Below are 27671 nucleotides of genomic sequence, written 5' to 3' on the forward strand. Positions count from 1 at the left end.
GTCTGGGTATAGGATGTAGATTGGCCCAATATTGAAGATTTAATATAAAAAATTACTGTGTAAGATAAATAAATGAAAATATATAAAATGAATAATTCTTAATGAATCTATTAAGTGCCCGTTTAGTAATTGTTGACCTTCCTAACCCTGAGCTGCATTAAGGTCACTCTTTGAATGAAAAGTGCTGAGTGAACAAAAAAGTGAGATTGGCCCATAGTACTACTCCTCTATGGGGTTCTTCCTGATCCGTTTCAATGCAGTATGTCAAAACAATTCTCACAATGATCCATCACCCTTTCCAGCAGCTGAACACGGGGCCACAGAACATCTCGTAAACATGACTGCGTTGTATTTGACTGCTGGGGTCTGTCATTTGGGAAGAGATTAAGTGTAGTTCTTCTAGTTGTAATCCTTAGAGATTACCTAATCTGTTTGACTGGATGACAAACTGTCAAACTGAAAACTCAACAAACTGTTGTTTTGCAACTCAGTTGTCTAAATGCCAACTCCCACAGGCACAAGTTTCTCAATGACTACGCGTTCCTAAAGGTTTGGGCTTAATATATTAACGAAAGTAAAGTCAACCACTCACTTTCTTTTTGTGTTAATGTGGGGGACGTGTACGTCGCTAGTACTGTCATTTCTCAGAAAGGAATTAATCTGGTCCGCCATCACTTCCAATGATCTTATTTTGCCTCTCAACTTCCTTCCTAAAACTTCAATGGATCTAATTTCTTAAATGTGAAGATTTTTTTATTTTCTTGTGTTGATACATGAAAAAAACTATAACAAGCATTTTGAAAATGCTCTGACATTTCACAGACACAGGGACTGACGTTCCATCTTGCCATGACCTACTCCAGTCATTTGAAACACAGAGGCCTTGAGATCAGTGCACATCCTAAGAGGAAACAAGCAAGAGATTGCAGATGTTATGGGACTTAGGAGTTGTGATACCAGGTAATTCAAATTTGGATGAGAGCTTTACTTCAGTAAAAACATGTCAATGCTGAATCACCTGGTAACGCGGCCCATAATTCCTGTAACACCCCCCTCCCAATGCTTTTACAGTCAGATCTACAATGATAGCGTACAAAAGAGATCTGTAATCTGGGTGTTCCAGTAGGATAATGACCCTTAAGAAAAACCACAAAAGGATTTGGAATGTCTTCACCAAGAGAAAATTAAGCTCTTGTGATGGCCTTCACAAAGTCCTGTCCTCAGGCCATACTGTTTGTTTAAACTACCAATTCTGCAAAGAAAAGAGGTCAAAGGTCCAACAAGTTGTTTGCCAAAGGCTTTTTTGAGCAAAATACAAGTGACAAAAATAGAGAAATCATATAATGGAATGATTGTAGTTCTATCAAAGCAAGTTTTCCAATAAATGATACAGGAAAACCACAGCTGCGAAAAATATTATAATGCCAAAACATGTCCGTTATAATTTGCTATTGCACTTAGATGCTAATTGTTCTGTGTTTACATAATCACCATTTAGGCTACTACATTTCTCCACATGTTAATTATGTACCATGTATGTGTACAAAATAAATGAAGACAAACACTTTAAGGGGAAACATGCACAGACTAATATTTAACCAGACTATTTCCCTTATTAACTGGGCAGAGCTATCTATGCAAACCCAATTTGTCCACAAACGCTTTGTCAATTCCAATTTCCTTGCATCTCTTGTCTCCACACATTCCACTGAAAGGGACTACGCCAGATCCTCCGACAAGTAAACAGGCACACAGGCAACAATAGGTTGGGATATTGGATTTTCACACAGGAACAACAACCCAACATCATGGGCTCAGGTAAGTGGAAATTGCAGCGGTGACTGGTGGGTTGATCTTTCATCCCAGAGGGGGTGAGTGGAAACATGGTGAGTGGCAGGTTAATAAACACTTACTCCCTCACGTCATGCCACCTGCAACTGTGAAGTATGTTCTCACAATAACCACCAACATCCACTTACAGGCTGCTGCATGTATGTTGGTCACTTGTAAACCCAAACTATGGTCACTTACTATCAAATCTTCCCATAATACTGGTGTCAAATGAAAGCATCAGATGCAGATACACTAGTTCCAAAACAACCTCAGGAATAGACATTTATATTCAGAGTTCTATTGAAAATCTGTTAATAAGTGCTAATATCATTAAACCATTTCTTATTCAATCCCTTTTAAAAGACTTGTTTCTCCAGTTCATATAGGCTGTTGCAACCACATTTTCTTCAGAAATGGAAAGAGGAGAAAAAGGAGGAGGAGGAGAAAGAGACTCTAGCGCAAGGTCTGATCACTGTGAATGTTACTGTGGTGAACAGACAAACAACTATGTGAGTCATTTGCTCGGCTGAGTACAAGCACAAAGACGCCTCCATGCACCTTTTACCTAATCGTAAGTCTTACACTGGCTGGGGGGGAGGCTCACAGTGCACTCATAAAATATAACCACACACACACACACACACACACACACACACACACACACACACACACACGTGTATATATGACACAAAATAACATTGTAGCAACACATACAGCAAGGCTGAGAGAGGTTGTTTATAACAGCATACATTAGTCAAGCGTGAGTCGCTTTACAAGCCCCTGTACAAGTGAATATACTGTGTGTGAGTAAATCTCTTGCTAATGACCAGTAGTATCTGGAGGTTACTCTTGGTCAAACAGGTCACACTCATAGGAACAGCCAATCACAGTCATACATGGATCTCAGGGTGTTATAGTGAAGGGAGGGAGGGGGGGAGAGGGAGAGACTCGTGCCTTTCGCCCTACATCAGTGTTTTTCAATTTTATTACAGAATCACGGCGAGTTCACATGTAGGGGTGTGGCAGAGCTTAAACCGAGACTGAAAATGCAATAAAAACCCACACTCGTGCAGCACAACACCATTAGAGGAACCCACAATAATACCCAGAATTACCTTGTCCTATGGGGAATTGTGAATGTTTTTTGTCTTCATTGCTTTCTGCTGCACCAAGTGATGGATCGAGAAAACAATCAGCATTTTCTATGGTTAATATTTAATGCAAAACTGCCATTAAAGAAACATTAAAATCTGCACTGTTGTAAAATAAGATACCATAGAAAGTTATACTCCTTAGGTTTATGGTAAGGGTAAGCAACATTTTTCTACAAGTCATTTACTTACATAATGTAACCTCTCTATGTTTTGTCTTCATTGATAGATACAGTGCCTGTCATCACTGAGCTGAGTTCAAACTGGAAAGGAAACAATCCATTATGTAATCCGAATGATTTCATCTCATCGGCATCCGCCTCACTGTTTACTGTTCACCTCTTAACACTGTATCAGAGCTGTGTAACATCCGACTACTGTTGCATTACATTTACGTTCAACTGGCAAAAACATGGGATTACTTTTGTAAACAGGCTGCAGCAAACACAATGTACCGCTTGTCCCTGTTGTTTGCACAAACAGCAAACATCTAACATCAAATATCTGAACTGTGTGTAAAATGTTGCCAAGTCAACGGGACTGAAATATATTGCAGCATTATAACATAAAATAAACATTAATCTGATGAACTGAATTTAAGGGTGTAATATTTAAAGTAATTGTGTGAAGTTGGTGAGACAACAAAATCACACTGATGTGGTTTCATAGGGTGAGATTTTTTTTTTAAACTATGTCCAAACATGATGCATTTGATGCTGAATTTAAGCAGCATTTTAGGTCTTGGCGAAGGTATCTGCTCAACTGAGTCACAGCCATTTTAGATGTTTTAATCTCAGTATCCATTTGTTTGATTTATTATGTTCTCAAACAAAAACTAAAAAAGAGACTTATGCTACTCCGTGCCACAGAAAATTTAATTAAACAACATTTCGATCCAGACTGGGATCTTTGTCAGGTCCTTTCCTTTTTTCTTCCTTGATTTATTATGTGGACCAAATGGTTGGCAAGCAAACCTACATGTTCTCAGCTATACACCAACACACTCAGACTTTCATATCTATTCAAGAACATTGCTATCGCTCCATCACTTCTAAATAAGCTGCCATGCCATAGTCACATGAGGTGAGAGTGGATGCACTCAAACAGACACATACTGTTGAATACAAAAGAGGCTGCAGGACTCGCACAAGTAGGCCCCTTTCTATGAAAGTGCATTTTCTGGGACATTAAGCAGTCAGGTTTCATTTCACAATGACTCAGAGTTTGACAATAACTACTTGTTAGACGGAAATGCCACAGTGTAGTGTTTCCGCTTGAGATAGCTTGTTTCCTTTTACAGGTGTTCTCAGGAAAATGTGCTGTGTAAAACCACATTAGGTTGTCATCATCGTCATCATCATCAGCTATGGTGCTTGATTTCTGTAGAAACAAGGCTGAGGATAGGAAGACACTCATCTGTGGAGCTTATCACAACTTTTATTTTTTTTTTATTTTTTTTTTTAAAGGCACTCAAACTCAACAAAAGAGGTTAAACATGACCACCCTCAAATATCTCATCTGTCGGCACTAAACAAAATATTCCATTGAACAGCTGCAACCTTTCCTCAGGTCATTTTAATGCTGACAGAGGGTCAAGTACGCTGCCTGGTGCCAGAACAAAACAATTAACATTTGTAAATCAGCAATCATTGTATCACTTCACCAAACTGCCCAAATTCTGCCAAAATCCAAATCAGTTGGGAAGATTTGCGTTCCTATTAAGCTGGAGCACAATCCCAAGCTTGACGCAAACTTGTCTTATAAATATTTTCATCAAGCCACTTCTTTTTTATTTGATGTCAACCCTGGGGACGGAGCAGGAGGAAGGGAGGAGAGTGCAGATTTGATGGACTTTAATTAGACCTATTACACTCTGTTTGTAGTCGGAGGCTAAACAAGCGAAGAGAAACATGTGCGAGTGGAGTCGGTCAACAAATTTGGAGAAAAGAGAAATAAAGAAAGGGTCGAAACAAGAAGAATGCACTGGCTTTTATCTAGCCCACTAATGTAACCCTCTGGGCAGCCTGTTGTTGAGTGAACAAAAATGAAAGTCAGTTTTGGTATTGCATTTTCCAAAGTCATTGTAGCTTTAAAATGCTACTCCTCAGATTGTGTTTTTGACATTATAAGTCACATGAATTATCTGTATTGTAAAAACATTTTAAAGTCTGCAGCTGAGGCCTGAGTCGCCTGCTCAACACCCTACGTAGACAGATTTAAGAATGATCTCCAGAAAATGCCTTGAAAATTGGGTCCAAACATTTTGTTTTCAGAGTTTGCCTTTGACATATGTAAACTGCAGCAGGGGAATGCCCAGGTAATTTTCCTACTGTGTTATCACATGGGCTCACTCTGATATTTTAGGGGGCTTGCAGGAAAGGTTGTGGAAAAAGTCCGGCGCAAAATGTCTGCACTTCATCTCTGAAAGCAGCTAATGAGAGTATAGAGAAAACCCATCTCATAGAACATCAGCAATCACGTGGTGACGAATTAACCTTTGGGGCAACAGCCAATATATTGGGGCCTCCTTAGACAGCACAAATCAGGGCCAAGTCTCACTCTTCTGTTTCTCGTACACTGTTTACACTCTGTTTTTTAATCACATTTCTCCACACAAAGTAGAAGAGGAAACCAGAAGGCTCTGGCCCTCGACAACAGATTCTGCATATTCACATGCACGATCTTTTTCTACACATTTAGTGGCGACAGCATTAAAACACACGATTGCTGTCGTCCTCTAACTGTGCCAGTTGTGCAGCATCCACCCCAACCCTGCTGCTATCACTCCACCATGCAGTTATATAAACAAGGATATCCACAATCAATTCTCTCTCAAAAACTGGTCAATTTGCCCCGTCTCTCGATTTGGACATCTGTGACTCGGGGCCAAAGTGCGATCAGATTCGACCTGTGTGAGGTGAACACAGTGGAATCAGCTCAGGGACACTAAAACACTAAACAAAACCCAGTGTCCCCCACTTACACACAGAATATGAATGGGGATTGAGAACAGTAAAACTTCTCCCTGTCTGTGAACTCACCACAGCAGCACTTTCAGGTACATTAAGTAACTTTACCAAACATTCAATTACAATCAAATGTCTCTTATCATCCCCTGATAGATCACAGATTCAGTTTCTAAGTCATTTCCTCTGAATGTGAATGAAATGCTGCCACAATGTCTGCCTGAGAATGTATCTAAACACATGAAAACGCAACAGTAGCTCTACTGTATCATTATTCAGGGACAGAGTTGTTGAGTTGTTGATGTTTTGGGATTAAAAACACAGAAAATTGAGCTTTTAAAGGACATAAAATAAAAATAAAGACTATCACACATTGGTTCAGTTTGATGTTAACTGGGCCAAACCACAGTGTTGGATATAAATATGTCCCTGATATTATTTGCTTCATTCATGGTTCTCAGTTAACATTTGAATTAGGCCTCGAGTGAATAGTTTAAAGATGGTGGGACATGGTTTTATGTCTGTAACAAGGAAACACAAGGAGACATGACCCTGAAAGCACCGCGGATGATATTAAACAGCAGCCTTCATTTAATCTTAAATTAAATGGCATTTAAATGTTGTTACAAGATGGAGTAAATGGGAAACGTTCTTCTTACCCATCACGTAAATCGTAGCAAAGTTTCATGAACACTGAGATTGCCGTTAGTCTCCGTTTATCCTTCCGTACACCTGCTGCTCAGCACCGCCGGATTAGCGCCTGTCTCACGGCGACGACCGCTCGCCGCGTCCGTCCATCCCCGCGGTGCCCGCTCCTCTGTGCCCGCTTAGCGAAGCTTCGCCTCCCGCTTCGGCTCCAGCAGCGACACCGACACACAGAAATGAACAAAAAAATACCAGTTGCGTCCACCCTCACTTCTTCTTCTTCTTCCCCGGAGGGCAGCAGAGGTCCGCGGGGCAGCTCTTGCAGGTTGGTGCTTCTCGTGTTGACTCCCGAGGAGAAACGGGCAGAGGCCGAGGAGACAGACGAGCCGAGGCCGAGGAAGTTCCGTCAGAGCTCGGCGCCGATTTCTTAAAGGGGCCGTTAGCAGCAGCGGAGGAGGAGGAGGAGGAGGAGCAGGAGGAGGAGGAGGAGGCCACAGACAGAGACAGCAAACACGGACACTTTCTCCTGTACCACCGTCATGTGGAGCTCCAGTAGAAATACAGGTGCATGAACAATGGCCTCATTATGATGCAGGACAAAAAGATGAAGTATAATATTACTGCAGTTCCACTTCTGCAATCATATTTTCAAAAATACTTTGGTACTAGTTTTAAATGCTGATTTGATTAATTTACTGTATTATTCAAATCTACTAGTTCCTTTACTGTTTTTTTCTTCATATCAACACAATTCATGTTTTTTCCAAATTGAATAAGAACAAGAAAGCCCTTATTGTTATTGTAAGTGCTGCATAGGATAAACTGAGGGGGCTCTTCTTTCCTACAGTCAGGAAGTTGTCAGAAGTTATAAGGATGTTATGGACTGCATGGTGAAATTGAAAATGACGGTTTTATTTGCAGTTGTCTCAATGCTATTCCAAAGCTATCTTCATACTTTGAGGAATGAAGGATACTGAACCCATCAGGTAAAAAGTAAGTGTAAGGATAGTGCCATCAGCTTAAAAATGTTTCTCTTGAATATCTATTATTTACAGCACAATGCATTCCTATACTTCTTTAATGTGAGGGTTCATGTGGGGTAATTCAATCACTCTTAATGTGAAGAAACAACAGGATGGAGACGGAGAACTTTCTGAAGCAGCACTTTCAACCTCACACTTCAGTGAATATACTCTGTTAGTTATGACACCCCCGCCATAGGAATCAATATCAGTTCCCCTAAACCTGCGAGAAAATGTTTTCGTCTAGAAACATTAATTATTCACTGGGATATCAGTAAAAATGTCGCTGACCTATACCACATCCTCCCACAAAGTTTTGTGGTAGTTTTTGTGTAATCCTGCTTACAATCAAACTACAATAGCAAGTAGTAGAGCACATACATTTACCAAAGCCAGATCCATGCATTATTCCCTGGAAAGGTCAAAACTTTGAAAAACAAAATGGAATATCTTTCAATGATAAAGAAAGTGTTGCAGGACTCCTGGATCTGCACCAAAAATATTACAATTAGGTTAGGCCATATTTTGGCCAATAGCTTAAGGAGATATCTTCCTGTTTCTCATCGAAGAAAATTACCTACGACCGGGGGGGGGGGGGAAGCTTTCAATTCAATTTGGGAATCTTTCATGCACTTTATGGAAGATGAAGATATGGCTATAGTATTACAAAAGTCTGCAGAAAGAGGTAATATGTGAATGAAGAATGGATCACTGTGAAGAGGGAGGAAAAGTAACCTTTTGTGAGGTTTGTTGTTTGTTCGTTTGGTTTGTTGTGGTTTTTTAGTTTTTCCTTTCACCTTTTTAACTTTTACATTATTGCATCTTATTTTGTTTTCTAATGTTGGAAACATAATAATATGTTCCTACCTGACCCATACCACAACTACCCAAGTTTCCTGTCAATCCCTTTGGTTGTTATAATCTTGATTACAAACATACAAAATAAAATAAAAAATAGACAGGAGTGAAAACCGGTAAACCCTGACTCTTACAGTCCTCTAAATACCAGCATCTGAAGTTGCAACGATATTATTTCTATTTCTGAATTCATTCTTACTCTTGTGACCTTATAAGCTTTGATCCAACCCAAACCATAGATAATTTATTTAAGTGTAACTAATCAGCTAATCAGTCTATGTCTGTGTTTGACCTCTTACGAAACAAGACTATGATCTCAAGTAGACAGAAGAGACAAATGAAGACTTGAGCATTCTTTTTGCAAGTTAGGGGCTTTCCACACATCCCAAAAATTAAATAGAAAATAGTGCTGACCTTTGCATGGTTGCCGTGTCAGTCTGTGAGATTCTCTTGTCTTCTGAATCCAGTTATCCCTCTTATTTCAGCAATGGTTTTTATCAAAAAGACAAAAAAAAGAAGAGCGGGTTTGAAGGACAGAGGAGTGAAAGAGATAGAAAGTGAGAAACCCGAGGCGACTGACTCCTGACCCCAGAGATGAGAGCGTAGATAACGAGGAGGTAATCCCAAGTATTTTCTACGTCTGCTTTCGGACTACCAGTGAGGATCAGTGTCCTCGCTACAGCGCTTTGGCCTGGTTGTCCTGCGGCTGCCACCTTCCCACAATATCACACAGTCTACTTAAGATCTCAACATATTAGCATGAAAGTGGATCAGACTTTAAGGGGCTGCCCGTTATTCCCACATAATAAAACATTGCTTTCTGTTTGTCAGACTTGAAACAGACATGTGTTTTTTAAGGTCTTACCTGTGCAGCTTCTGTCGACAACAAGTTCACACTTATGTGGCTTCAGCCGCTTGTGGTGGTTTAGATTAGCTTCATATTTGTTTAGGCAAATGTCTGCAGCACGGAGAGAGCATTTTCCATCTGTAGTCCACGTTATTTGATGTATTTACTTCATGAATGTCACTTCTTGTTCTTCCATGCAACCAAAGTGCATGGCTCCCAACGTCGGTGCTTCACATAAAAAAAACCTCAGAAACCATAATTCTAATTTTGATGGTGGCAGGGTTGGGGGGTGCTCAGTCCTCAGACAGAGCTGGTGTCCTCTGATGTAGACCCACAGCCATATCTCAGGTCGAGCTCATTGCATACAGCTTCGCGGACTGAGTCTTTTTTAAGACTTGTTATTTTCATGGGTCTGGTCTTCTTCATGACGAAAGGGCTTATTCCCTGATAATCATCAGTGGGCACTTTAGAAGGGGCTCTCCTAGACTTCACAATGGGAGAGGGTCTGCTCTTGAGATTTGCCCCACTTTCTTTTGGCCCCTCGATTAACTTTTCTATTTCATCCTGGATCTCCTTCACCCTGTCAGTGTCCATGCCCATTCTTGCAGAGTCCTGTTGATCAAATAATTCTATCTTCCTCCGTGCAACATTCAGAGGTACTACTCAGAATCTGCTCTTCCGAGCGACAATATAATCAATCTCGCTCTGAGTGAAGGTGTGATCCATGGCTTTTTTGATGGACTGCTCCTTTTTGGCGATTTTGTGTAGAGTTGGGACTTGCATCCCAGCAGCGATCATTTTTAGTTTCCACTTCGCAAACTCGCTTTCTGTGAGTTTCTGGTTGGATGCAAACTCCACCAAAGACACAATTTCAGCAACACAGTAAAGTGGTTTGCTGCCATTAATGACTACCCTGATGAAGCAGCCAGTCACTGTGGTGGCCAAGAAGGGGGTGTGGCACAATTGCTCCAGCTGATTTCTAGACAATACCAGAAACACCACTCCAAATGAATGTAAATGTTGCTAAATTCTCCCTAAATGTGTGAAAAGACAAAAGTTTGCGAGTTTACCAATTAAAAATATAAAATTAAGATGATAAAATGTTAGTGTTTGTGTTCACAGCTTTTTTCTGCTGCCTCTCTACATAAATGTTTCCATCAAGATATCTCTTCAAAGTGGGTGTTTGTTCATAGTGTGCATTTTATTGTGTTCTCCTAATCCACTGGGGCAACACTTCATCTTTCCAAGTTCAGTTAAATCACCGGGGACTGTATTTCATAGAAAATTAATTTATCGTGATGATATTTGTTCCATTATGGAATCAATCAGGAATCTCTTTTATTAATCTCAGTTACATAATCATATTCAATGCGTCAATCCACATGCCTGGATCAGACATAACGAAAATCTGTCTATCAGGCTTTCTATTTCTCATTCAGGTTATTTCAGCTGTTCATATGATGTATGATCCTGTATCATTAGAAACAACTGCACTAAACTTGATCTGTAAATACTGTAAGCTCCAATGGGAAACAACTCAGAGTTTTAGATGGGATTCCCCTTACACACACACGCACACACTTTTTCTGGTTTGTTATCCTCTTCTGATGTCTTCTAGTAAAAGTACTGCTGTTTAGATTTCCCCAAATCCCCCCTCTGCGCCAATTTAGTAACCCTGCAATAAACCCCTTAATCCCAAACCGGCCATTTTCGACAGGGTTGCACAACCACTCCTCTTATGCAACTGAGAGTATCTAGATCCAATTACAGAACAAATTTGCAGAGAGGGAGGTTGGATGACGAGGGTGCTGGTGCAAAACAACATTTGGATTAGATGATTGATTAAATACTGAATACTAATACTATGTCATTTAACAATGGAAATATACAAGACATAACATTATGGCTGATGATGTGTCAGCACAGTTGCCTTGATTGTAGTTCTATATTTCCGAGGTTTCCACTCACGACACCTTGTTTCAACCTTCAGGCTACATGGACCTTTTCATATGTGGCATTAAAGCAACACTGAGCAACAGCACCCTCTGCAGCCACACATGGTTATTTAATTCTGTTGGACGCCATGTCCGGTGATTTCATGGTTTTCATGTTAAGGAAAAACAAAGAGTGAAAGTCTCACTTACTCAACTGAAACAACCTATTGGTGGATTTTCTTTTTGATCCACAGTTTACCCAGCTGCAGCACCCTCTACCGGCGAGAAGCTGTGACTGCAAGGCAAAAAGTTGACTAAACATGTCAATTAAAAAAAACAACCTTTTATTTCATTTTCTAGAGCAACCTTTTGACAGTATAAGAGCAGCAGGCTAAATATTTTTTAGATTGATGTATATCAATTTGATTTAAATTCAGAATATTCAGAGTATTTTCTTTGTTGCCCATGTCATGCACAAATGTAGAGCATGATGTATTTAACGTTAGACACCATCAGAGGATTTCATTGGTCGTAATTGTTGGTTATATTGTCTTAAACACTAATTCCACATTCCTTGGATAAGCCTTAAGCCAAGCCTCCTGTCCACTGTACAGGTTAAATCTCTGACTTCCAGCCTTAAAGCAAGAACAGACCTGACCTTTCTCCCTGTTCCAGGTCAGTGAACTAGATGCAACGATAATGTTGTTAAGTGGTTATGTAAATTGTGCAGTAAGTGATAACTTACAGAGAAGAAACTTGATGAGGTGGTGATCAGACCGGAGGTTAAACACTGCAGCAGGAGAGCAGTTGATTGACAGTGATGAAGTTCAGGTGTATGGAGGAGGAGGAGCTCTGATCCTCACAACACTCACATATTGCCTGACAAGGACACGTCAAGAGAAGAAACCGCAAGGATACCATCACTGCAATATATCAAAAGAAGACACAATTCACTGAGCTGGGAAAACAAATCAAATTCAGTTGATTGTGTCTTGTTGTCAAGGTTTTAAACAACATGGCTCCTCCACCACTCCGTATATAACATTAAAACAAGTGTTGAGCAATAACTAGAGGTGATTGTCTTACAGCTAGAAGACAAAGTAGGTTTCAGGTAATCTGTCTTTTGTGTCAGAGCCTCCCAGGATTGGAATAATTTGCCACAACATTCCTTCTCCTCCACATGAAGAGCCTGGCTTATTAGAAATTAAAACTGTAAACACTGAAATGTTATTTGTGTTATTGGTTGTCTTGCATGTGTTGTGCCTGCAGGTTGGCAGCTGCTTGTCAATGTCTGCTTCATGTCACCAGGGCCTTATATTAATATTGTAATGTCCGTTTGTTAATTGTTGTCATGTACTGTTCCTTCTGTGTATTCTAACCTGTTAATGTCTCATTTTCTCTGCTTTTATAGTTGTTTGCTCTGGCAGATGTTATTAATATGCACTGTGTCTGTCAATGAAAGTAATAAAGGCTATAGGGCAAACTGAGGGGGAAACAGGCAGGATGGTGACAGGGGGAAACAACACATTTTGTTTTGGCAAAATAAGAGAAGCAGCGTTAAAGCCAAAATCTCACAATCCCAACAGTGGGTCTAAATATTAAATGTTAAAATATCTGCAAGTTTATTGTATTCTGCAATGTTGACTTTTATCACTTTTCATGTTTTGATTATAATAGAAATTTGGTGTTTTTTAAAAGTGACATTGCACCCCTTCATCCTGTCTTTACACGTATTGACCAGTAGATGGCACAATAGTATCAGTTGTCCTCTCCCCTCCTGCCTGAGACCTTAGTTCACTCTGTGTTTCTCTAGAGTGTGAATTATTCAGTCAGCCTGGCTGTGATGGAGCAGAGATAAAGAGGAGGACAGAGGGTCAGTCTGATCTGATCGTGTCACCGCTGCCTCCTCCGCTCCTCAGGTTTCAGTCCACAGTGAAACATAGACCACCTGATGGAGTCAGGCCTGTTTGATTGACTTATTGCCACTGTAATGGAAGTCGGTGTAATTTAATGTCAGAGTGGAAGGAACTGTAGATTTACAACAAACATGTTGCATCTCTGTGACGACTAATCCTGCATTAATTTCACATGCCACCAAGGTTTCTTCATTTTTACACCTTGTGTCACCTAAAGGGGATGAGTGGCGTCAGTCGCCATAACAACTACCCACCCAACAGCCGTCTGAAACCTGACTCTCTCATCTAACCTTTCACTCTGCCTGCTTACAATCATTTACTTGGCAATACCCAGTGGCAGCAGGTTGCATGTGTATGTTTTTGTGACGGACTTGGCACAGAGGTTATTTCCAGGCCCTGACATGACATCTTACCTTCCACCCCCACCAAAAAAAAACAACTTAACAGTGACATGAGGACACTTTGCTGATTTTTACTAAGAAATATAGATAAAGAGGATCCCATGCCCTGTATAATTCACTTATATCTCCCCTCCCAGTCTAAGTCAAAAGAGCATTCTTGGCCTTTTAAACTCTCTCGCTCTTTGATCCACCGCCACCTTAAGTGCATCTGCTGCATATGGCTGAAGACACATTCCTGCAGACCGACACTAAAGCGAGGGGTCGGGTATAGTCGGCTTTACCTTGGAATGCCAGAGCAAAGTGTTCGGCCTTAAATCTAGTTGAGCTGTGGACAAAACATTTTAATAATGTGAAGGGGGGAAAAGTTTCAAGTAGGACTCCGTAGTGGCTGCAGTGGCATGTCGGAGTAAGATTCATGAAGTGCAGAGTCTGTATTATTGTGTTCAAAGCAGATTCAGGCTTATCCTGAATCAGACTCATCTCTCTGGTCATTTTTGTAATTGTCTTATTATAGAAATATCAGATTTTCAACATTTTATATGAAGACACAATAGTTTGTTTTTATATAATTTCCACAATAAAAGTATTTTCCCAAATTGATCAATATCGACATGATCTTAATGTTTTCAGCGTTTCTACAGAACTGTGGTGTGTTAATCTCTCTCTCGCTCTGTGTGTGTGTGTGTGTACCCATATTACAGTGAGGCAGCCTATCAGAACCATTCACAATGTACTGACACACGTTTGATTTACTCAGTTGTCTGATATTCCTTCAGCCACTCCACAAGACAGTCAGACTGCTCGCTCTACACATTACCTTGTATGGACAACATCTCCACAGCAAACACAGGACTTCAGTGTGAACCTGTGTTTTGAATCAGTCATATTTGGTGGATTCTTTGTCTATTTAAGTTTCCCTCCATCCTTCAGAACTATTCCCTCCTTCCTTTATTATCTTTACCTTCTTAAGCATTAACAATTAAACCTCCCCAAACCTCAGAGAGCAAGTTTTTAATCTCTCATGGCATACGATGGCAGAAGATGATGGAAAAAAAGGTTTCTATTGTGTTGATTTTACATTTATGAATTAATGTTATTGTACATTCAACATTTTCCTGCTCTAAAAAGTGCTATCACCAAAGCTATCTAACCTAATTAACCTAAATGACACATAAAAAAAGCTACAACACGGTTTTAAAAAGTCATCTTTAATTTTACAGTCACAATCATTTCTTTCTTTCCAGTGTCTGAAAACCATAAAAAATAAATATACATTATGTTACAAAACATTTCCAGTGTCTGGGATCAATAAAACAAAGAGGACATTTATCGGCAGTCTAGACTGCTTGAGGGCGAAACACTGAGGATGAACAGTGTGTGTGGTACTAAGGCGTTCAGTGAGGGGTAAACCAGGCTTTAAGTGACATTATACAAGCTGCAGAATGCATTAGAGATGGTGTTAATTTCACTTTGAATTCAGATTCAGACATAAAGTAATAAAATAATAATTGATTTTTAAGAGTTTATTTATTTTAATTATGGTTTTGCTGTTTTTGGAATAAAACTAAGGAAACATATTGCTGCCAAGTCATTAAAAATTGATCATTACATTATAACTTAATATATTTTATGTTACAATATAAAATATATTGTAACGTGGAAGGTTTTATGATTTAACAATAAAGTGTCACGTTATAACATGATATGTTTTACATAATACATGCCCGACAGCAACATGCTCCTGCACAAAACTAAGTTCAAAGTGAAATAACCCAAACTTCAGTCTGCACGTTGACTGTATATCAGGACTTTGGTAACCAGGAATATTTGTTGCATTGAAGAAAGAGGCAGGACGGACACTGGAAAGAGAAGGTTTCAGGTTCATAGTGCTCCAACTAGAAAAACTCCATACACACATTGAAACACAACAGACTTTAATCTGTTATGTGTGTGTACGGCAACTAAGCTGCCAGAGTGAGTTACATCACCAGGAACCCCACTAGGCTAACACAGTAAGAGTGTGTAAGCGTGTGTGTGTGTGAGTGTGTGTGTGTGTGTGCCCTGGATTGAGGCCTAAAGGCACACAGGTAATTGTTCTCGGTCGATAACCAGCATATCAAGTGATTTTCACAACAGGGAAGCATTCCCAGTGCAACGCAGGCGAAATGATTTTTTAAGTGTCCAAACTCGTCCTTGCTGCAGCTGAAATACAAAATAGATCATTTTTCTTCTTCACCTTTAACAATATCTACACATTAATTACACTCTAAATGCATGGGGATGCCTTTCTTTGAGTTAAAAAAAAGAGGAAAAGAAGAAAAGAAGAGCACTTGGCGTGTGTCGGGAACAGCTTGAGTCGAGTTTATGTCTGAAGCTTCTGTAGTACCGGCACCTATGGTTCATGCACAGTGATTATACGTCCAATTTTCTCCATGAGAAAGATGCAAAGTCCCTAAATATTGTCCAGCTGTTTAACTGAAGTGTCATAATAACGGTCCTTTTAGGATTGCAATGCATTCTGGGGGCATTCTTCATCTTCATTCCCCTTTACTTTAGTGGTTTTGGCACACGTGGCTCCATTTCATCCCCTGTCCAACACAGTATTCCCTTTATTATTTCTCAAATCTTTTCATTATCTCTGCTTCTCAGGCAGTCTTTAAGTCTGCAATTAATACTGCTCTCCAGAGAGGGGGAACACCAGAGGGACGGATCGGGCAGAGGGACTTTTTCTTCCACTCATTCCATCCTCGTCTTCAGCCCCCCTCCATCTTACTTTATTCTTTCATTTGACTCCCCTCTACTCTTGGCTCTCCTCCCACAGGGGTTTGTCCTGCTCGCTCCCTTCTTTACCAGGGGCGGGCCTGTCTGGGTTTTCCTGACGGGTCAGATTGAAGTCTCGTTACTGCCACTGGGAGCGGAAGAAGAAATGGAGAAAGGGAAAGAAGAGGGACGAAAGGGTGGAGGATGAAACCACAAAAATCTTATAATTTCATGTAATAATCAAAGGAATAGTTTGACTTTTTGGGTAAAATACTTTTACCATTTTCTTGCGAACAGTTAGATAAAAAGACTGAGGTCACTTTCATGTGTATACGCAAAATATGAAGCGGTATTACTGCTTTTAGACATGCATTCAAGTCTGCATATTTTCCTCAAACTATCTAGATGTGTAGTATGTGAGAATGCAAATGTCCGGGTCAGTTGCTCCTCCGTAAGATGATTTTGATATTGATATTTTCTGGAGTTCATGCCTGAAAACACTTTTACAGACATGAGAGGAGTAATTTTCTCAGCAAGAAGAAAATATGTGTAGTTTTCAATATGATAAAGTATGATTTGTGCAAAAGTTATTGTTATTATTATTATTATTAGGACACAGAATGGTGTCAGTTAATAAAGCCATTGCCACGGTTACATGCCTGTGTTCTCTCACTACTTACTCTGAGTCTGAATCGTTGCCTCCGTTGACTGTCCCTGACTTCAAGTGCATGGCCACCCCCCCATTGGTCTCCCGGTAGATGCCCGCCGGCGGGGGTCCGACAGGGATCTGCGGCCGCGGGGTGACGGGCGGTTTGATGAGGGAGCTGTTTTCGTGGTTGCCAGGGCGACCACCGTCGTTGGAGGCCAGCGATGGCGGCCGCGAGGAAGGGGTCATGATGTTGACAGAGGAAGGAGGCGGGGAAGAAGTGGTGTTGTTGTTGTTGGGGGGCGGGGAGGTGATGGTGGGAGAGTTGTAGTCGCTCAGCTTCTCCCTCAGGCGGTTCTTCATGTTCTTGTCAGTGAGCGGAGGAGGGTAGCTGATCTTGTTCTTTAAGATGCCTGAGTTTGGACAAACAGTTCCAGTGTCAATAAATAATCTTAATACATTCATTTGATTTGATTCAATCGAGTTCTTCTCACTTACCTTTTCTCTGCTCTGGATGATGGTTGCTGTTGGGTTGGCAGGGGGACGCTGTATCTTTCGCATTACTGGGCATCTGTTTGTCTCTCTCCTGGGGCGTCTCCCTCTCTCCGGTGTGATTGAGCTTATTTTCTGAGTGCAGCTCCACGTTCACCTTGGTCTCCACCCTCAGCTTCTCCGCCCTGCCTGGATCCTCACTGTCGCTGGCTGTGGTGGGTTCTGTTGGCCAGTAAGGCTTCATATGATTGGGCACTGAATCCACTGATGGGGGGAACGAGACATATTTGAAGCAGCAATAATAAAACAGAATTCCACTAAGAATTTAAGTAGCATATAATGGTAAATTAAGAACAGTACATGACTTCACAAAGGACTGACTGTGCTTCACTTTTAGCCTCAGTGGAACCACACATATACCTTTAGGCGTGCTGTGAACGGGCTGCCTCTCGTTGTTCCACTTCGGCTTGACGTCGATGTCATCGTCCTCGCTGTCAGAGGAGTGCGAGGAGGCATAGGAGGAGCTGTGCTCGTCTACTGACAGCTCACTGTCTGAGTCCGAGTCTGGGGGGGGGGCAGGAGGGTTAGTCAGCTGAGAAACTTTGACCTGATACAAACACCTGAAAAACTAAGGAGAACTCACCATCTCCCTTGGTGCCATTTCTATGGAATAGAGGTCCATCCAGATCTGTGCGTCCTTTAGCTGCTCCTGAGGAGACGCTGGGCTTCTGACCCGACTCCTCCCTTCATAGATAAAGACAGATACAGCAGGGAGGAGGGGAGAGGAGGACAGGGAGTGGAAGAAAAGTGTAAAGTAGGGGTTGAGATGAACAGGATACGGAGAGGGGAAGTCCAGCGTCTCTGGACATGAATTCAAGCCCCTTGAGGCTTGAGGCAATTTTTATACAATCAGACATCTCTTATTAAAATATTTGTCTCTGTTGTTGGCTTGAATTAAGATGAGAACAAATAATGACATGTGGTTTAGCTGTCCTTAACCATCAACGTTAAATGAGACGTATGGACAAATCCAGTGTAATTCAAATCATTACACCTGCATCATCTATTTCAATCTATTTATAATACTATAAATTATATATTTTATAGGGTTTTTAACAGTGATTTTTTTATTTTGGTCCCTAATTTGATCATAATTGATTACAAATGATGGATTCAATTCCTCAGTCATCTCCTCCTGCTTATTCCAGGTTGGATTGAGATGTTGGCCAGAGGGTAAAAATGCAACCGGAGACTCTGACTTATCTGATGGTTGTTCTGAGAGAAGCTTCTTGAAGCAGCTGCAAACATGCCCCAGGGAAGACGTGTATATATATATTCATATATACTCTCCTTTCCTTAACCCTCTGTCCCTCTCTTCTCCCCTTTTCCCTCGCTCTGACTGTGTCTGTTTCTGAAAGGCAGCACGCCACATCGCTCGCCCCCAGCATTTCTGCTCTCATTGACCCCAGTGTCAGTTCGCATTACCCAGATGACAGCTTTACGAGTCAAGGCGCACAGTCAGACCTCAGCTCGATTCTGTTAAACTCTTTTAAAACACCAGGTACATGTAACACCACTCCACTGCGATGAAAACACGCCTGTGATAGTCTGAAAACACTGGTGAGATTAGCCCGAGATGAGGAGCCACTCGATCGTGGGAGGGCTATATCTCAACATGTCAACGTAACTTGTGCTGTTGCTCAGGTGCTGATTAAGAAAGTAAAAAAAAGGAATGAAGATTTATACATGCTAATAAATATCTACTACACTCAATTGGTTTATGACATTATTTACCACATGTTTCTTTAAAAGCTGCAATACATAAAAAGTAAAAGAAGGACATAAATAATACAAATGTACAGTGTAGAACTGACAAAAAACATTTAAGAGATTTAAATGTTTGCACAATATTTAACTGCACTGATCTAATTTGATCATTCTTGCACACATGAAACATTCACTTCAACAACATGATGCATTGCAGTAAAATTAACAAAACACACAACACTGAACAATGTAACACAGTGGATGAATCGTGTGGATGGATGGTGCTCCTTTGTCTGGGTATCTGTGAAAGTTTCTATATGTCTGTGTGGCGTTTATGCAACAAGGCCGTGCACCATGCGCTTACATGCAAGCCCGATTCCAGCTCAGTGCAGTTGCCATTCTGTGGCAGCATTCACGTATGGAAGCAGAGAAAGTAAAAATGTAGAGAAACTTAGACGCTTCATTTATTCCCAGTTTTGGACGGGGCTTGGGATAAGGACAGGGTGACAGAGGGTGACCGTCAAGCATGTGTGCATAAACATGGAGCTTGAAATGTGTTAGTATGTGTGAGATATTTGATTCATCAGCAGAACAAAGAGAAACAAGAGAGAGAAAATGAAACTGGTCCCATCAAACCCATGCATGGTGGTACACACACATGTCGTGCGGCAGTGTAGTAAAAGCAGCCATGCAGTCAGTGAGCGTGTTGTACCTGAGCGCGTAAGCCAGGTAGCTGCTGCGGCTCTTAGCTGACCTGAGCGTACTGTCCAGGGACACGGTGGACTCTCCGATGCCTGAGCGGTACAACGGGCCGTCTTCTGTGTATGTGTTGTTGCAGTTGAGGGAACGCTGTAAAAGGAGGAAGGAGTTTGAGCACATTTAAAATAAAGTCACAAACAAATGGGACACGGCATTCTGTAGTGTGACCTGCATGTGCGTCTGATCACTCACTGTGAGCAAAGACGCCCTTGTGGTGCTGGACTCGTCGGGTATGCTCTTCTTCCCAGTGAAGACGTTCTTGAGGTTCTTCCTCACTTCTTTGTTGAAGACCACATGGAAGAAGAAGATGAAGACTCCCTGCGATAAAAACATGTGATATCAGCAGCATGATTAGGGAGAAAGTTACTGTGCATATGTTTAAACAAATAGATCTTAGAGAATGTGAGCAGAATCTCCACTGACTGGTTCAGTATTAACCCTGTGTTACCTGCAGACAGCTGAAGATGGCGAAAAGGTAGTGGAAAGTCATCACGTCGCTGTTGACTGCCATCAGGCCGAGCAGCCAGGTGGCGCTGATGAGCAGCAAGAGGAGGAAGGCCATTCGGAGTGCAGGGCTGAAGAGTGAAACACACACATGAGGAGATCCCCCTTTCCTGAGACTGACGTTGCTGCTCTTTCCAAAATATAGATGCCAAAGTTAAATGAACATGCGGGTGTTGTGTTTTATGTGAGAGTGAAACGTACATAGCTCCTGACTTCTCCATCGCTTTCTGCCTGCGACCACAGGAAGCCTTCGCAGCGAGGATAAAGATCACTATGTTCACCTGTAGAGACGGTGAAGGAGAGAGAACGATTTTCACTATCGTTGTACATTTCAAATCACATCTGTTTATTAAATAGAGACAATTGATGCTTTGAGAGTTTGCATTGTTTGAGCTGCCGGTAGATGACTTTAATTCATGTACATACCAGGACGACAACAAAGATGGGTCCTGCGAAGCTCCAGATGAGTGTGTCGTGGACAGAGAGCCAACAGAAGTCTGGGTTCCCGTATCCCTGAGGGTCGAGACCTACCGCCAGACCTAACCACACACAAACACATACAGTATTACTCTATCAAATTGTTTTAAAAACTTCACACACATATTAAATAACACAAGGTGACAAATCCAGGATATTCCCCTTGTATTTTCTTCCTATTCCAATTCACCCACTTTCATATCCTTAACTTATCACTTTCATTTGCACATGTCTGCCCTGTCTGCTTCGCTCTGCATCTCTCTCGCCCTCTTTCTCAATCCAAATTCCAATCAGGTTAAGCTCTGCTGGTATCCAGTAAAGCATGTCAGTACATCCCAAAGCATCTGATCCATTACAAGATGGGTTACAACAGTAAAATATGTAGAAGATAAACGGTGACTAATTGGAGATATGAGCTGGTTAAAATGTAATGCTGCATGTTTATGAAGAGAAAAACACCTTTTTAAATATTAGAAATAGGAAAGAATAAAAAGATGCATGTTCATTTGTGTTATATTGTGTAGATATTGTGGCTTTCTAAAACAAAGCAGGATACAATATGTTTGTCTCTGCCTTTAAACTGTCCTCGTTTCTTGTTCATTCATTTTCCCACGAGGATTAAAGAGAGGAGACTAGTCCCAGCATGAATCTCCCTGACAATCTTCCATCTTTATTTGCTCTGTGTCCAAGTGTGTCTGTGTGAGTGTGTGTGTGTGTGCGCGCCTCACCTGTGATGATGGCCGGTATGCCCCATCCCATGGCGTAGTAGAACCTCATGTGGCCGTGGTTGATGTTGCGCAGCTCGGTCAACATGCGGTAGATATGCAACCCTTCCACGAACATCCAGGCAAATGTGCACATGTAGAAGTAATGCAGGAGGATGGCGATCACCGTGCACACAAACTGCAGGGAGATGAGATGCAGAGGAGGGAAGACGAGACAGAGATCCCTTAGTATGTGTTTACATTTTGAATGAAATAGATGAACAATAAGAGCTGCTTTATTTTGAACTACTACTGAGCAAAGTAATTCAAGGTCCATCGTACATCTGCTTTTCTATCAATTAAAAACGTTTATTTGCTCAGTTTAGTGTGTTAGAGTGTGGACACCCGACAGATACTGATGAACCCCAGCTCACTGGGTTCGGACAACATCTTCTACAGTGCACATGCCTGTAATCGGGGAAAACAAGCACCAACCATTTGTGTCAGAGACAGAGACACATTTACAGCATTGGGCGGGTTCGGACACAAACTGTGCATTTCCACTGTGTATCAAACGTATTGAAATACTGAGCTGTTTGGCACCTAAGCAACGTATGAGGATGTTTTGACAACTTTCCAGCAGTTAAATAGACCAAATATCACAAAGGTATAAACAGATTAGCCGATGGTGAAAATAATACTTTCAGCCTAAGCGGCAGTATATCTCAAACGTTTTTTATGCCAAACTTCACCAACTTATGTAATGCAGCAACGATTCAAAGAGAAAGAGAGAGAGAGAGAGAGAGAGAGAGAGAGACTACCTTGACAGGGTTATAAATCATCCTGCAGATGGCCCTGGGCACACACTGACAGAATTCCACAGTACTGACACACACACACACACACACAGACATGCTTGTACATTGCACACAAAAGCACTGATGAATTCGTATATATTAAAAAAGAAAAGGAAAACCACAGATTAAACTCTCTTTTAAAAAAAAACTCCCTGCAGACTTGGCTTCTATGATTCATACAGGTGCTGATAACGCAGTGTGTAACTCAGACCCCCTCAGTCCAGTCAAAACACTGTGAGTCAGAACAATTGTACCAGAAACTCCCACAACTCCTCTGGAACCTGTAAACATACATGCTCCTAATCTTTTATTTTGGTTTGGTGGTCGGACTTGGACACTAATATTAAGCTATGGTTGGTACAGTATAGCTCAGTCAAGGGCAGTGAAATGTGATTGTTGCTGCAGAACAGAGGAGGCCATCTGCTCAGTGAGAAGAGTTAACAAGTCGACTCTGTTTCAGATGTAGAACATTTCTAAATATAAGGATTTGTAGATTTACTTATTTATTAAATGGAAGTGATGCTGTGATGTTACACAGATCTTCTTCTAGAACATGAGTTTGTACTCGTCACGTGAAACCTAATATCTTGATTCAGTAGACATCTGAACTTGAGCTAATATGATGAGACAAAGACAGAAAGAAATAAAAAAGTATTGCAGTAATTGCCTTAAACTCCACTGAAATATAGTCCACTGTGATGGTCAAAACCAAACATCTGGCTGACAGCTGGCGTTCAGCAGTTTCTACCCATGATGGTGTTACAGGATTGACAGTTGGACCTGATGATCCAGTGACGTCTTTGTGTAACGACTGTAAACATCTGGTTCAGCCAGACGAGTCAGAACTGACACATTGATTTTAAAAGGAGATTGTGTAACTTAAAACACATCAGTTGTTGCTTTAAAAGTTTTTTGATTTTGTGACTGCTGTTTTATACACTTTACTTCAGCATGTATAATTATGCACTACTTGTGGCTGCAGTGGCTGCTTGTTTTTTGACGTCTCCTCAACGCTATCAAGTATTTTGACTTTCTAAACCCAATTGCATTAAAAAATAAATGAGCAGGATAACCTGTCAATTAAAAGATTAATGTTGTAGCAGAGACATGTGAGAGATTCATCCAGAGAAAACCAAGGAGTCGTTGTGGGAAACATTTGCCAAGGTCTACAACCCTGAGGCCTGTTTCTGGAGACAGGTACCAGTCACAGCATGTCTCCGCTACTGGCCCACAGAGAGGTGTGTGTGTGTGTGTGTGTGTGTGTGTGTGTGTGTGTGTAGCTATAAAGCTGTGTGTGTCCGAATGTCTTTGTCAGCAGACTTCAAAGTATTCCCACACTGTTTGATCCTTTACTGTATGTGCATGTTTCTGTGACCGACCTAACTCTGAACTAGGACATGAATGCAATAATGTACACTAATCAGCTCAGTAGACAGACTGCAGACTCTACACTGTCTCAGCCTACATCCTATAGCTCTTTAATTAGAGAGACTTACTGACATTTTAAACTTAAGACAGAAAAATAAACTGGTATTGTTCGAAGAGGTTTTTGGCATCCAGTGGATTCCTAACTAATACAGTCATAGCAAATCGTCAGGTAATCGTCAGGTAATCTCTCAGGTAATCCTCGGCCCATTGAGTGTGGTAAACCCCTGTCAACACGACATTAGATGGCAGCCCGCAGGCCAAACAAATTGTTGTTGGGATTGAGAGAGACATCCCTATCCTGCTTCATGTTCCACATAAGTGTGCCACAAGCAAAGGAAAGCTACTAATTGGCGTGTGTCAATTTTGCAGTCTGTGTTGTTTCCATCAAAATGCCATGGACGTCATTTTTTGTCCTTGTGTTTCTATACATCACCATCTTCTCCTGATTTGTGATTATGATTAGGTTTTCTCTTGTTCAGTCAGAGGTTACATTTTTCTCTCCACTGTCTTGAAGTGTTTGCTCGGTGTAGAAACCGTCGAGTTTCTCTGTAATATCGTGAGATCTCGCCCAGTGCTTTGTAAAGTGTTTTATAATGCCTCCATCAAGTTTCATCAAAATATGTCTTTAAGTAATCTTAATTACAAACAAACAAATCAACAGGGGTGAAAACATGACCTCCTTGGTGAAGGTAAGCGTATATCCCTGAGTCACCTGTAACACTTAAATACTACTGAAATTCAATAGTGTTGCTAAGTGTGTTTAATAAACAGCTGAAAAAGCTAAAAGTAATGGAAGGATAACACCTGATAATGTCCACCTGCCAACACATGTGGTACAAGTAGAAACTTGAAAAAACCACCTGAGCAGACAGTTCAATTCTCTGCAAACATCAATGTAACATTATCCACTCTGCTATAATTAATAGTGTTGAATAACATCCAATTCAAAATCCCTTCAAAAGAGCAAGTTTGGAACATGCTGGATTTTGCTGATGAACGAGAACTTGAGTCCATCTGACAGGGTTGTGGGGTTATGTCTGACAATAAAACACACTCACCGGATTGTCAGTCTGGTTGATGCCGAGCAGGAAGACAAGCTCAGAGAAGAAGAGTGCCGCCACCAGGTTCCGATGGATGGCGTGGAGGTTGGAGCGGAGGCGGCGCAAGAGGCACAGTAAAATGAAGGTGAGGAGGAGCAGGGTGAGGGAGATGGACACTGTGGTGTAGGTGACGATCTTCAGGGGCAGAACGTCACCGTGCTGTGGAGAGAGATTCCGACATGGAGTCAGGAACAACATACGAATTAAACTTTGCATTAAGTGGTGAAACAGCAGAGATGAAAGTTTAAGGACGCACCTCTCTCTTGGAGATATCCATGAGCACAGCGAAGCTGGTCAGATGATTACACTGACAGCTTATGTGGCTGTTGTTTCTGTTCAGCACCTCGCAGCCTTTAGAAGACCAGCCGCCTGTTCCTCCGATCCTAAACACCAACACACATATACACAAAAATCAGGAATGTAGATTGTACAACAGACTGCTTGGGAAACTAACTACATCCACGAACCCTGCAAATGTTTATTTCTGAGAGTCTGCAAACTAAAGTCCAACTCACGCAATGGAGTGGTCCCAAAAGACGCAGACAGGCTTGGTCCTCTCCTCCGTCTCCAGCAGGGTGTACTCCAGGGTGATGGGGGGGTCTAAGGTGGGTGGGAGAGGCGGGCCCTCACTGTGGACTGTGGCACTCACAATGGCTGTGTTGATCACCGGACGGTTAGGAAGTCTGGAGACAGAAACGTTTTTAAACACTGAGCTAAAGCAAGTTTTCACAACAGACCACAGGCTCATAGAGTGTATATAAAAATGGACGACTCCTCTTCCTTCCTGGATATGATGCATGCGCTCGACGAGTCACGAGTCAGTAACAGCTGTCAATTTCAATCCCATTTATAGCATCAAAATATCTAACTATAATAATGAATTCAAAAAGTACACATATAGAAAAAATTAATACAAAACAACTCAATAAAACTACTGGTTCAAAGGGACCCGTTAAAATGAGCACAGACATTAGTGCGTAATCTTTACGCCCTAGAATTATAGAAAGCATCTCTGAGAAAGAGACTTTTTAGTTTGTTCCATGTCCCATCCACTAACATGGAGAAGGCAAAGTTTATGACTTTTACTGCCGCCAGACATCAGGGATTGGTCAAGACGCTTTTGCTTCACTTTTGAGGAGCTACACACCATCAATGCTGGAGGCCCAGAAGTTTACATATAAAGACACTTTATTCTCTTATCTTATCATTTTGTTTACGTCCCATTCTTGTCTCACAATCATATTTTTGGTCTAGTTTTATCTCCTGTCACCTACAGAAGTAATTCAGGAACACTCCCCGTCTCAGCATCACAGGCCTACGTGGGCAGAGATAAGGTGGTTCTTTCAAACACTCTCAAAGTAAATATGATATGTTTTAACATTAAAGATTAAATATTCTCATGGTATGTGGGGGCTCTTGAACAGTTTACAGAACATTGTGAATTATAGTGCGTATAGAGTTCAGACAGAGAGTGGGATCTTTCTTTTCCCCTCTGTTTAATATCACTCTTCATCTGTTTGACTGCTTTACACATAATGATTTAATCCCAGCAGAGTATGTGAGAAAGAGGGTCTGCACTCCCACGTTTTTTGCATCTAACAAAAGCATGTATAACAACATGTAACCGTGTATAAGTCTGAACTTGTTTACTTAAAGCCTGAAAGTATTTTATAGATACTAGTCAATCGTCTACCTCAGACTCCTGCGATCAGGGTCATATCTTTCCGGGAGCAGCTCTCCCAGTGATTTGTACACTATCACCACAGCAACCGGCAGAGGGGCGGCAGGCTCGAGGTGTCGGCGTCTCCTATCAGACACTGTGTGCTCCTCCTCCTGAGGGGGGTCGGTCTGAGTCGGAGGGGCTGGAGTGGGTTCAGCTGAGTTAGATGGAAAGACAAAGTGATTGACTAAGAATGCTGTTTCAATAAAGTGTTTCACTACACTTATGAAAATAGTGTGGTTTTATTCTACCTCTGTGGTTCTGGGTGCGGATGTTGAACTGGGGGAAGTGGACAGACGACCCAAGCTCTTTGGAATAAGTCTCCTGGATTTCCTGGAACCGAGGGAACGTCGCCTTTTCTGGGTCGGACACGTCCAGGTAGTCCACGGTTAGAACTAGAAAACGGGCAAAGAGGGGAATCGTGAGCGTGATGTGACACCGTGAACCTGTTTGTCCCACAGCGGGTTTTCTATTCTTCTACTCACTCATGTTGTCCGTAACAATCGTGAAGGGTTTCAGGTAGGTCTTCCTGACGTTCTGAGCCAGCGTGTTGGCGTAATCCTCAAAGTTGCGGAGCAGGTGCGCCGTGCCTCCATCGGTCTTTTGGATCTGCTCCCAGTGCTCCTTGGTTCCAGGATCCAGGATGGCACTGCCCGCTCGGACTAAATTCTGGAAAAAAATAAACAGGTAACATCAATAGAAATTTCCAGAATCAGGCCTGCAAAGTTTAAGAGTAATGCTGAACTGCAAATCAGTTAAAAAGACTAGCAATTCATTCAAAACTGTTTTTATCTCCAATATTCAGCCTGGGACAATTTTCTAAACAGAGTTTGGTGTATTTGTTACAGTGGCAGCTTATCTGGTTCAGGAACGGGGATCAAGTG

The 27671-nt window shown here is 41.5% G+C and overlaps 2 protein-coding genes across 9 annotated transcripts in view; both read right to left on the reverse strand.

The window, feature by feature from the left end:
- The window catches only part of gramd4a (GRAM domain containing 4a), a 48389-nt gene extending 36315 nt beyond the window's left edge, over nt 1–12074 (reverse strand). For 2 of the 5 annotated variants that reach the window (XM_020092290.2, XM_069520430.1), the window contains exon 1: nt 6610–7212. In XM_020092290.2, coding sequence (XP_019947849.1) covers nt 6610–6638 — 29 coding nt within the window. In that variant the 5' untranslated portion in view covers nt 6639–7212. Of the gene's footprint in view, nt 1–6609; nt 7213–8889; nt 8951–12001 lie in introns of those variants that run through there. The other 3 variants (XM_069520432.1, XM_069520431.1, XM_069520433.1) reach the window with 2 other exon arrangements.
- Nucleotides 12075–14765: 2691 nt separating this feature from the next.
- Nucleotides 14766–27671, reverse strand: part of celsr1a (cadherin EGF LAG seven-pass G-type receptor 1a) — an 83545-nt gene continuing 70639 nt past the window's right edge. For 2 of the 4 annotated variants that reach the window (XM_069519436.1, XM_069519435.1), the window contains 17 exons: nt 27273–27456; nt 27039–27182; nt 26761–26944; nt 25583–25750; nt 25324–25450; nt 25026–25226; nt 21707–21881; nt 20928–21040; nt 20703–20782; nt 20446–20572; nt 20190–20315; nt 19993–20087; nt 18115–18215; nt 17892–18035; nt 17478–17735; nt 17014–17392; nt 14766–16481 (listed from right to left, as the gene is read on the reverse strand). In XM_069519436.1, coding sequence (XP_069375537.1) covers nt 16457–16481; nt 17014–17392; nt 17478–17735; nt 17892–18035; nt 18115–18215; nt 19993–20087; nt 20190–20315; nt 20446–20572; nt 20703–20782; nt 20928–21040; nt 21707–21881; nt 25026–25226; nt 25324–25450; nt 25583–25750; nt 26761–26944; nt 27039–27182; nt 27273–27456 — 2631 coding nt within the window. In that variant the 3' untranslated portion in view covers nt 14766–16456. Of the gene's footprint in view, nt 16482–17013; nt 17393–17477; nt 17736–17891; nt 18036–18114; nt 18216–19950; nt 20088–20189; nt 20316–20445; nt 20573–20702; nt 20783–20927; nt 21041–21706; nt 21882–25025; nt 25227–25323; nt 25451–25582; nt 25751–26760; nt 26945–27038; nt 27183–27272; nt 27457–27671 lie in introns of all 4 variants that reach the window. The other 2 variants (XM_020092381.2, XM_020092380.2) reach the window with 1 other exon arrangement.

Source organism: Paralichthys olivaceus, chromosome 23 (assembly GCF_024713975.1).
Source record: "Paralichthys olivaceus isolate ysfri-2021 chromosome 23, ASM2471397v2, whole genome shotgun sequence".
Classification (NCBI taxonomy): Eukaryota; Metazoa; Chordata; class Actinopteri; order Pleuronectiformes; family Paralichthyidae; genus Paralichthys; species Paralichthys olivaceus.